We start from the raw sequence: 12,293 nt of genomic DNA on the forward strand, positions 1-12,293 counted from the left end.
TACCATATTTTGACAACAAAGTTATGACAATTACTCGGCCTCGTTCTTGTTCGCAAGAAAGGGGGGAGGGTGATAATCAAGCCCCACAAAAAGCCAGGTGCTGAGAACTTCTGGCTGAATATGTAAGAGAAGATAATTTGGGATTCCTTTTTTCCAGTAGAGTTTAAATCATCACTGTGATTTAGATGCTCAAGCAATCTAAGATTTCAGTTAAAGCAGCCAGACCTCTGGAGACTGCTATACACAGAGACAGAAGGGTGGCAAAAGAGAAGGGGCAGGGTTAGAATATCTACAATGCGGATCAAATGAGAAATGCATTTCTCTGAAATGTGAGAGCAATATATCTATCAATCTGAAGAGGCATCAGCCAATTTCTTCAGAAAAGAGAATACATCATCTGACGACTGAAGTTGATATCGAGCATCTGTGCAAGTCCTCCCAACAGAATAAGAGTAGTAGTAGTTCTACACTTCTCTGAAAGGTCAGTCTGAAGATGCATCAGCCAATTCCTTCAGAAATGAGACTACATCATCTGACGACTGAAGTAGATATCGAGCATTTGTACGAGTCCTCCCAACAGAACAAGAGTAGTAGTTCTCCTTCTTGAGGTCAAGTACATTCCAAGAAGTTTTATCTGGAGATGGAGACCTTACATTCCCGGCGTTATGGTTGACAACAGCTTTCTTCACAGGATTTGACAAAGATCGTTGCGTCTTATTTTGGGATGATTTTGACCCACTTTTATTTGCTGGAAGCTTCAAAGAAGATCTTCTCTCACTAGGTAACTTTAGTCCATCAGTTATCTTGCTTCTTGGAAGACTAATATTGTCAGTCGGGAGATCTGGCTCGAAAAAGGTGTAGACATCTTCATCCTGAAGTTAATGGATACACAAGTGTTATAAAGTGAAGTTGATCGAAAAGACAACAGAGAAGGAGCATGATGGTAGAGAATACACCATTGTCTAGTGAAGTTGTTCAGATTGACAAAGTGAGAATATAAAAAGGGATGGCCAATGGTTCATTTGGAGGTTCAGAAGAACCTCACCAAAATCAACTGTGATGATATGATTTGTAAAACAGAAAGAAAACCTTCCGACTCAAACACAAATTTTTTTGCTGAGAAATGGGCAGAGGTGCAATTTAGTGGATTGAGAATGTTACCTTCCCAAGAAAATGTCCAATGCACAGTACATAATCAATGGGGTTTGTCATGCATTTACTGTGAACAATCTCTCCCAATATACGGTCAATTGCTGCACCCTGAATTGACAAAGTAACTTGTTAAAGAAGAAAAACCAAACAAGGGGAGCTGCTGCATGAAACTACATTCAACCATATAATTTTGCAAGATACAAAAATATTCACCTTTGTGACACCAACTGCTCGCACCTCCACAGACCGGCTACCTTGAACAACATCGACAGATGCATTAGAAATTGGACCAGTCCAGAGATGCTGCAACATATCTCTCGCTTGAAGTCTTCCAAAATCAACATCTGCAGTGACATTATGGGCATAAGAAACAGAATGAATAGATAAAAGTGCACCTGCTTCTGAGCATTATAGGCGTAAGAAACAGAAAGAAGAGTAGACAAAGTTCAGTACCTGCATATTTGTAATTCCACACGAGGGAAGTTTCACGAAGTTCAAAGTGTGACCGGGGCGTCCTCTCTGTGAAATATTCAAAGACATGCTGAAAATACAGCAACAACAGTGTTAGATAGGGGAAGCAGGATATTATGAAGCAGAATATAGGTTTAATTCAAGAACACCTTCACACTTTCGACCCATTCCATATTCAAATGTTCAGGCATTGTTGTCATCCATTCTCCCTTTGTTGGCCGTAAAAACATTCCATTTTCAGCAGCCAACCACATGTCGAGATCCCCAAAATTCTGTAAAAATACTCGAATAAGAAGAGAAAATAGTAAAAGGGTGGTCAAAAATGCACATTTGCAGACCACTTACTTCGTCTAAGACAGCCCTGTCACTACCACTGAGGACAACAATAGTTGTGTTTGGATCATTGCAGACCGCTGTCAAGGGTTCTATCAAATCTGGATGCAGTTTAAGTTCCATTTCTTTTATTTGATCACCTCGTCTCTCAGGAGTGTCCACTGGTTCAGTTAAAGTTGCGTTGAATCCCTAAGCACCCAATAGTCAGAACTCAGAAACATCAAGATAGAGGGAAAAAATGTCCATTAAAACTTTTGATATAACCTTTAATTATACCTAGACTAGAAGCAACCACTGCCCTAAATACAAGTAGTATTTGATCCCAATCCAATTAATATTGAAAGATTTTTAGGACTAGTGATCTTTATGTGCAGAGGCTCCTTATGCTTGACAGTGACACCATTCATATATCTGATACCTAATCAAGAATTTACAATGCACACCCTTTATCAACATCGGGCATTCCCATCAACCTACCAGTATGAGCAATCGATTACTTGCTCGCATGTAACATTGAATTGCCTCCCTGTTTGGCAGAGGTGGTGGTACCTGTCTCGTCCGCAATTGAGCCTCTACAACAGTGTCGTTCAGCTCACTGGAAAACAATAACAAAAAATTATCAAATAACATTTGCATCTCCTTATATCATCTGCATACCTTAAAGACAAGCATATCCTCATTCCACTATACTTACATACGTATCTATCAAATTGAAGTCATTGTTTTTCTAATGCACAGAGAATACCATAATCACCCTATTATTAATTCCATGAACTCACTTCCGGGCTTAATGCTTGCACTTATCAACCTTTCTGTCATTAAGATCTACTACATATGCTCTCTAGATTAGGATAACTTTACATTTGACTTGAAGTTATAATCATGTAACCATGTAAGAGCTATCTCAATCTCATTAAAAGAGCATGTATGTATCCAAGGATGAAGTACGCAAAATGATTTCTATACTCTTCACAATGATGGCAATCCAATGTGTATACCTTACAAACGTTTCAGCCCATTCCTGGGCAGTGTGGGTTGTGACATGTAAAAAGTTATGCCTATGTCGCTTCTCTCTTTCTTCAGAGGACATATTCAGTGCTTGGGCAATTGAATTGGCAACTTCTGTGATATTCCATGGGTTCACTAGAATTGCTCCGGCACCTAGAGACTGTGCAGCACCAGCAAACTAACAAAATGCATACAACGTGTCAAAATCTAGCTAGATGATTAGTAACTCAATTCAGTATCTTTTGCACCTCCATGTATCAATAACCTTTGTTGCCATAGATTCTGATACTTTAGTTCGACAGCATTTCTTAAAGGTTTAGCATATTGACACTACAATTATAGCCTCTAATCTTCCCTTGTCCTTTAAGCCATATAAATTCATATACAAAGAAAGGGTAACTCATAATTCCTCAAATGGGGCAAAAGATAAGTTATAAGTCAGAAGTGACAAAGTACTGAATGATATGATTGCTTTTCATATGCTTCAATATCAAGTGAGAAACAACCGTGGCATGGCTTCTTGCAACTCGAAATCAATGCATATTATGAGAAGAGAGGATTCATAAAAGTTTGTAGTCATTACCTCACTAAGGATTAGGACACCTCTCTTTGCATCTTGGCATGCCACATATTCATAACTGACAAGATTCATTCCGTCTCTAAGGGAGGTGACAAGTGCTATGTCTGAACAAAGTGAAAATAAATAAACAATTACGATGGATAAAATGCTGACAGGAAAAGTTGCATACAAGTGATCTTAGATGGAACACAAAGAAGGTTTAAAATCTGAAAGACCAAAGAACCACAATGCTGAGAAAGCTGAAGATCAAATTTTAAAAGAGAAAACGATACTTTTCAAAGGAAAGGATACTGGTCACATGAAATGCAGACATTCAAAGTATTTTTCCAGGTAAATACCAGTAAGCTTATAACTGACAAATTTGAACTAGCTATGTGACATGGCTCTATCATACAAGTAAGACGAATCAAAGAATCCAGAAGGCATTACTTTACTGAAACGAAGATATATAACCTTGACAGCATTATATGAAAAAGGTGCCAGACAGATTCAAAATATGTAGAGTACCTGTCACAGCATACAGTGCACATAATGCATGAAAGTCAAGAGAACGATCCTGTACACAAAGTGAGAATTAATCGATGAATAGATAATGCACACAAAAAATATGGTATCCTAAAGTACATTTATTTATATTAGTCACGTGTGAGATAATTATGTAAGCTTCTCTTATGAAATTCGAGGGCATACCAGATGATGTATAGGGACAGCGGTCAAACTCCCAAATCTGCCATTAATCCGCCCAACAATTTCATGAACCTGACTTGTAAGCTTCTGATCTGTGGTAATGTAGATTAAAAACAAGTTATAACTCAAGAACAGAATTTGACATGTACAAATAAATAATCAGTTATGGCATGTAAGTTACATGGGGAAACAACAAAATGATTCAAACTAGGACCAGTTGCATCATGTTAGTCATAGAAGCAGCAGCAGATTAGCCGGATTCAATCACCCAGCACAAAGAGGATGGCAGGTTGAATCTAAAGACTAGCATCTTCTACACGCGGATAAAGTTACAAAGCACTTGACAAAGCATTTTAACAAAGGAAGCTAGGGGCACATACACTCAGGAACATCGGTTCTTGTTGGCACTGCAATTTGCAACAAAACCACTTTGTCACGCCATGTTGGGTTCTCCTCAAGAAACTTTTCAAATGCTAGTATCTTTTGTGGGATTCCTTTAATCATATCAAGCCGATCAACACCCAGCATTACCTGTTATGCCAAACAATCATAATCAGCATATTAGAGCAACTTCAGCAAAGCTTCTCTACTGTTTTTTTTATAGATAGTACAGATGAAAATCTATTTTAGGTAGTGATTTTTGAAATGTATCTCCAACATTTCTTTATTGTATCTAGTTGCAAATTTCAAAATGGCCTACAGAACTCTTGAGCATGCACATGCATGCATGCAGTGTTGCTTCACCAATACCTCACCATATGAAAATAAATGTAGAGAACCGATTACCCCAGTACATGTCCACCACTAGTCCTACACTCTGCCTATACCCCTAGTCATCCTCTAAAGGTTTTACTTCATAATTCAGTACGATAAGAAACCAATACCCAACACCCACGGCCAGTGGTGGAGAGGCATCTCAGGAGCACATGAACCGGTAGTCATATTTTATCATTTTGTTCTAATAATATCATTCAAAACTTAAAAAGTGTTTGCATGCATTAACAACACTTACCTTTCGCCCTGCAAATCTTTCTTTCAGTTCCCTAATGTGTTCTTGGACTTGTGGAACCTCAAGTGCTCGTATGAAGCGATCTGAATCTATTCCAATAGGAAACTGAAATATCAAGCACAGAAGACTAAGCAATTAAGATTTGATAATGTGTAGATTTATAATAAAGACTAAATTTTGCTGTTAGAAGTAAGTAACAAATAAATCTCAAAATTAAAAAAAAAAATATATATATAGGTGATAATTAGAGAGTGATACCGCAGCCACTCGAGTAAGCTTCCCTTGATCCTCAACTCCTTCAGGCGTACCCTCAAGCCCAAGAATGCGAGTGCAAGCACTAACAAAGTGTCGTGCATAGTCATATGTGTGAAAACTAAAAAGCAAATAAAAGTTGAATCAATATGCGTATTTCATTGTATGATTCACTTATAAAATATATATATATATATATATATATATATATATATATATCATATCATATCATCATGACGATCAAGATGATGAAATGAAAAGGGAACAAATTAGCTGTCTATCACAGAACATATAGATTGCAAATGTAATAGATAATTCATAAGTCTAATGACTTGATAGGTAACTTGTGCAGGCAACTATATGTGTTCCTTTCCTATTAATCGCATGCTAATAATAGCTTCTTCATTTTGGCCATCGAAATAGGGCTGAAAGTATCTTCCTCGAAACTCATTTCATAATGTGACGAAACAAATATGGAATGACAGTATAACAGTACTGAACCCATTACAGGTTCCCCTCATGGATGGTTATTCCAGATGCTCATAACATAAATTCAAAAGAAACAGCAATATTAGCTCACTTGATCAACAGAATGTCTGTCTTCAATAATATAATCAGGGGCTTCTAGCCATGTGATGCGCACATAACATAGTCAGTAATATTTTATGTGGAAATAGAGCATAGCTTGAGCACAATAAGAGCATACTATTATCATGGCTGAACATTAATATTATGCATCAAAGAATGACAGCCAGATAGGATCAAAGCCGTGCAACAAGAATTATTAGTTTGTTTCCCACCACTGATAGTGCTTTTGGCAGTATAATAGATATTTTGTGCATTATGCTAGTGGAATTATGAAATAATTTCCCAATGATGTATTCACAGATTACCAAGCTTAAGAAATTAGAAGGATATGCCAGCTGTCAAGAAGCACTCTATATTAGCTATCTTAAGCAAACTAAATAACATTGAGCAGAATGTAACCAATACTTACCCAACTAAATCAGCTGCGAGAACTGAGCGCAGGAGCTCTGATCGTGATGGCAGTGTCCTATGAATTTCAGAGGAAGGAAAGGGAGTGTGAAGAAACCAACCAACTTTCATTTTGCTGTTATATTCCTTCAAGCATTTTGGAAGAAACATAAGATGGTAGTCATGGCACCAAACAACATCACCCTCTTCATAGTGCGCATTAACTACATCTGCAAACATTTGATTTGCCTTCTTATAAGCAGAAAACTGTGACTGGAAACTCCGAGTGGTGGCAAGTCGATCTTCTTGTGGAAGACCAAGGTAATGGAAAAGGGGCCATAAAATATTGTTGCAATAGCCATTGTAATATTGATGAACAATCTCCTCATCCAGGAAGACGGGTATACATCTCTGCAGGGAACAGTACGGGAGAGACAGTGATGTTACAGTGTTCAAGCACAATCATCTAACAATAATTAGTGACAAGAAATGAATTTATGTCTATGCATAGAGAACTAGAAAGCCATGTACAGGATTTGAACCTTTTCAGCTAGGGCTTTAGTGAGTGCTTGCTGTCCAATTTCATCTGGCACATTTACCCCAGCCCACCCGATCCACCTAGCCTCAAACTCCTTTACACCTTTAAACAACAACAAACATTACAAATTAGCTTCATTTTTTTAGGTGGAAAAAACAAATCAATATTTAAAAGAACATGAGAAGCAAAGGATTACAAGGTACAGAAACCCTGTATTGAAATCTAAAACAGAGTTGGCAACATTCTCAATAAGGTATAACACATCACATACCCAAAAGAGCGCTGACCAGACCACCAGCACTTATATCCAAAGACCATGAGTCTTCACCTCTCCTAACAGCAGAGACAGGTAGCCTGTTTGCCACAACCAGCAGCCGTTGTCTAAGAGGCCTCGCTTCGTGCTTTTCATGCCCTTCATTAAGTGCCCTTGCAGCTGCAGCCCCTTCCAAATACTTCTCAATCAATGAATTTCTCAAGTTTTCCTCTTCTCTTTCATGATCAGATGGTAGAGTCACCCTATTATTATCATTTGCTTCATTCAGTTGTGATGATGCTCTACTATGCTTCCTAAGCTCCCTTTCTCTCAAGAGCCGTTCAACTCGATTTGGAATGTGGGCTGAATTACCATTGTACTTGTTCCCAGGCATAAGGTCACTCTAGTGATCAACCTTGAGTTATAAGTTTAGTAGCATGAACGTCCCTGGGAGGCTGGATTCGTGGCCTACATTTTGTATGAAGCAAATTAAAGTCCGCAAACAGCATAACAGCCAAATAAAACATTTGAATCTTCCGATTATTGTTTATAAGTGCAGAAAACTATGGCACACATGTACATTTACTCTAGTCACTAAAAAAGAAATGGATAAGCATCTGATGCATAAACATCACATATCATGACAAGTTGGCCAAATGAAAAAGATCATAAAAAGGAGGGTTTGTAACTATCTCGTTACTTATTTATCGATCTTAAAAAAAAATCGCAATCAAAAAGTTCAGATAGAGACTAAAGGCACAAAGGTAAAACTTCTTTTCAAAGAAGGCAGACAAGAAGTAACTTATATATAGAGTAAAATCCTTAGAGCTGTTGGTTTCAAGTTGCTCTGGTTCCTTCCTATATTGTTAAAATGTAACTTGGATGAATTAAAAAGGCCCTGATAATCTGAATAACATATAAATGTTATAATTCAACCCTTCATAAGTAAATTAGTCCAAGTAACACAGTTCAGAGTCAGCAAAACAAGAGGGGAAAATAAAAATCCTCACTTCTTAAAACTATTTCAGAAAGCTGAGATATATAATCGAAAAGACTATAACTAAGACGAAACTCATGAATAAGAAACAAGATTCCAACCTATTTTCAAGTTTTTGTTCAATCTAAACAGACGAGTGTCAAGTTGTCAACTAGAACTCAGAGAGAGAGAGAGAGAGAGATGTCAATCTGGAAAATCTGAATGGCAGAGAATTAACGTAGTGAGAGAAGAAAATAGGAAGCAGCAAAATAAATCCTTACAGCCATGCAGAGAATAATACATTATGTTGAAGACAGAAACATGTTTTACCCCAAAAAGCACATAGGAGCACATAGGAGCACCCATTATAGATAAGTTCTACATGAAGATGATTTCTGCCGTCTCTATAATTTTCTGAATTATCCTTTTTTGAACTTGGAAACATATATCATTGGAGACAGTTGGATACAAAACCCTCTACATCACATTACCTAAAGGAAACTATTCAATAAAATCATTAGAATTTTTTGGCCAAATTTTGTATTATCTCTGATCCAAAACCACCCCAAAAAATAAATCATTTTCTTCATTAGTTGGTGAATCCAACTTAATTTGATTATAAAAGTTTCCAAGTCCTATGGAAGTAGAGGGTCTAATCATAACTGTGACTTGTGACTAATTTATTTAACTTTGTAGCACAAGGACAAAATGACATGTGTGACAAAAAATTGTTCCCTAGTGACATGACCCAGTTCCTAAATTACGGGACGCCCATTTGGCCCCTCTTCATAATGAGTAATGAAAAACAAAAATGGTTTTCAAGTGTCTTAATCTCCAATAGATTCTCCTAATTTACAACCATCCCGCATTTAAAAAAGGTAAATTTAATTTATGTAGGATATTATCTAGTATTTACCAATATCTTGCAAAGATGAAGCAAATCCTGGCATATTCCAAATCTAGGTATTATGAAATTTGATTCCATACCTATTTGGGCCCCCAATCAGCCAACATGGATTGGACCCATAATAATGTGGTTGGCTAAAGTGTAAACTACTATGGGATTCAGGGATTTCCATACTGCTAAGCAACAACCTTTGGTGGAAATTCTTCTTCTTATTCAAAGTTTCAAACCATGTCTTAGTCATGGACAAAGGAAGAAGAAGAAATAAACACCAAAACCACCTAACGTTTGCAAGGTGCTATTTCCAGTTTTCTCTATTGACTTGCAGACTTGCATGGAGCCCTCTGTATATATGATATGCGCTCAGTCGGCTAAAAAACTACACCAAAAACACACCATTTTATATCAAACTTCCCAGGCATACTACATTTTTCCTCATAAAACAACTAGGGCCTAATTTGCCTCTTTTATTGGGGGGATCAAATTCATCCTGAAAATGAGAGCATGCACATTCCAGCAATTAATGGTCAAATTTCTCAAGCAAGGCTCCCTAAAGCATGCAATTGTTGACCGAAATCTATCAAACAGTTTCAAGCATGTTTTCGACAAAAGAATGCCGAAACACACGCAGTCAAAACTCAAAAGCAACCAACTGCAAAGTAAGCATGCATAGAAATCAGACAGGAAATCCCAGAAAGCAAAGACTGACCTTCAGTGTGTTGTTGAAACCGGGAGAAAGAAAAAGACCCTTTACAGTAATTGGTTTTCAAAAACCATTTGCCACACAACTATTCCAAATATCTTGCTGCATATCTTTTATGTGATAAAGATACACAACGCCCTATCTATCTGCTATATATTTCCAGCCTAGAAAGTAAAACAACAAAAGGGTCATTTCCGTGACAGAGAAACCATATAGCTGATATAAGTGATATAACATGTGAGGAAATGGACGAACGGAAGCCAATGGAATTGCAAGGAAATCATATGATGGGCATGCCTTCTTGTAGCTTTCTCCTCTGCCATAACCTACAAGTTGAACTCTGTATTATTGTGGCCAGGCAGCTAGGACAATAAAGTCCCCCGTGAAATACACAAATATTTCCAGTAACATAATTTTGTCATACGTACATGAAAGTCTTTGGTAGGTCCTGCTAGGATAAACTCCCAAGTATCGAAACTCCAGAACCCTCCACATGATGAGCCCCAAGTAGTTGATTTTTTTTTGGTCTATCAAGTAGTTGATTTTGGGGGACTATATTTAACCATCCAATCCGAATTTCTCAGTAAAAAAAATTTGACCATCAAGTGAATCGTTGGTAGAATCTCATAACATTAATGCAATATCTGTCTCTCAGCAGCAGGAGTAGTCCCACTTGCAAGAAACCAACACAGAAAACTTAAACTTGTGTGCCTGACTCCTAGCTGGAAAACATGAAGCTTCTTTTATCCCACTAGATTCTCTTATAGTCTCATAAATGATAATTGATCTTCTATTGCTATGCTCTGGCATCTGCTCTTCTTTAGTGTCGGTATTTTAAAACTCGGATCGGAAAGTGTCTACAGCAAGTAAACTTCACTATCTAGAGATTAAGTCTCTGCATATGCTATTTATATTCCGCAAGTGAAGGTCATGAAACCTCAAGGAAAACTTTATGTGCTGCACTACATGGTTTGTGGGTCAGAAGAAGCTAATGCATTCCATTTCTCAATCATTGCTTCGGTCTAGGTTTGGATAAAATACTGAAGCACTGGAATTCCATTAACATATACTGTATGAGAAAATTTTGAAGCTTAAAACCTGGACTTTATGTTTACTAAAGATATATGGTTGCTTTCCAATTTCCAAAATCATCAGATTGATGCTACTTAAGAGGAGCTGCACAAATTCATCGCAGTAACAAATTCGAAACGGAACTGTGATCTACTAGTGAAAAAAAACCGGCCACTACTACCACCTTTGGGTAAAAACCAATCAGCGCACCTTTGTATGTACTTTTTTTTTCAGTGGACAAACAAGTCTAATACCTTGACACCACCTCCATAAGTTATAGTTGACCCACGACCTATAATTGCAAACTTGTAATATAGCCAAACTAAGCAGATAAGTGAAATACCAAAACTGGTCATAATAGGCATATATAATCCTTTAAAGCTTTTTTTTCCTCAAGACCAGAAAACTTTTTTTAGTTAGGAACCAAGTCGTATGCTGCATGCCAAAAACAAGCAGTTGAATATTACGTTCATAAACCAGTTATTAGTGACAAGTAAACAAAATAGAGGTGAATCGAAGCTAAGAAAGACCCTGGCTGAGGTGGGCTTAACTGTGTCAGCTACTACTACTGACCTTTACCGACTCTATAGTTTCTCTCTACACAGGCTGTTACAGCCTGCAGGTGATTTGCGTTATGTAACAGCAAGTAAATGAATCAGAATAATCATTATTACCTTTTTTTATGAAAATAGACTGAAAATTAATTCACAGTTTTGACAAAGAATTAAAGACATGCAAAACCGATGATCGATTTGCCTTTGAAAATTTCGATTTTTCAAAGGATCAGACCGGAAAAATCATTACTCAGAGAATCGGAAATCAATGAATGACGATTAAGGCGAATAACAGGTAGTAATTGGACTAATTCCTATAAAGTTATCATTGAAGACAAACGCAATAACCGGTCGATAGAGATCGATCAGCAATCACAAGAATCGATCAGATTAGTACTCGCAATATAACTCAGGGTGTGCGTGTGTTGCATTCAGAGAGAGAGAGAGAGAGAGAGAGAGAGAGAGAGAGCTAACCGCTTGGCTTGAAGCTGTCACAGAACGCTGAAGCAAGCTCAGTCGTCACAGAGAGAGAGAGAGAGAGAATGCGTTTATTGGAGAGTGGGGGAGTGGAGAGTTGGGGAACAAATATATAGGAAAAACGAGGAGAGCGAGGTTTTGCCGTTGTGTTGTGGTTCTGCCAATCGTTGGAGGGAATGTGTTCTATGCTTGTTTTTATGTATTTATTTGAAATTATTTTCTTCTTTGGCCATCTTTTTTGATAGACGGTCATAGACCAAAGTTGTTTTGAATTTTAGTCAATTTCCAAAAGGAAATATTTTGATAATAAATAGAAATATATACGTGTATAATAGTTAGTCGGCCCCATT

The 12,293-nt window shown here is 37.4% G+C and overlaps 1 protein-coding gene across 3 annotated transcripts; it reads right to left on the reverse strand.

Moving 5' to 3' along the window:
- Positions 1–123: 123 nt before the first annotated feature.
- Positions 124–12,092, reverse strand: LOC126789093 (alpha,alpha-trehalose-phosphate synthase [UDP-forming] 1). 3 transcript variants are annotated; one of them, XM_050515158.1, is made up of 20 exons: positions 10,270–11,752; positions 10,097–10,167; positions 9,848–10,005; positions 7,277–7,726; positions 7,010–7,107; positions 6,490–6,878; positions 5,499–5,613; positions 5,244–5,345; positions 4,612–4,762; positions 4,235–4,323; positions 4,052–4,100; positions 3,548–3,648; positions 2,955–3,142; positions 2,434–2,551; positions 1,969–2,145; positions 1,773–1,895; positions 1,606–1,693; positions 1,366–1,496; positions 1,162–1,260; positions 124–872 (listed from the first exon to the last, which is right to left on the reverse strand). In XM_050515158.1, the coding sequence occupies exons 4-20, from the start codon at positions 7,650–7,652 to the stop codon at positions 483–485; spliced, it is 2,784 nt and encodes a 927-aa protein (XP_050371115.1). In that variant the 5' UTR covers positions 7,653–7,726; positions 9,848–10,005; positions 10,097–10,167; positions 10,270–11,752; the 3' UTR covers positions 124–482. The 3 variants fall into 3 exon arrangements, with proteins under 3 accessions (XP_050371115.1, XP_050371113.1, XP_050371114.1); XM_050515156.1 differs by lacking the exons at positions 9,848–10,005; positions 10,097–10,167; positions 10,270–11,752 and adding an exon at positions 11,941–12,092; XM_050515157.1 differs by having other exon boundaries at positions 9,848–11,752.
- Between the last annotated feature and the right edge of the window lie 201 nt (positions 12,093–12,293).

The sequence above is a fragment of the Argentina anserina genome, chromosome 3 (assembly GCF_933775445.1).
Source record: "Argentina anserina chromosome 3, drPotAnse1.1, whole genome shotgun sequence".
Taxonomy (NCBI): Eukaryota; Viridiplantae; Streptophyta; class Magnoliopsida; order Rosales; family Rosaceae; genus Argentina; species Argentina anserina.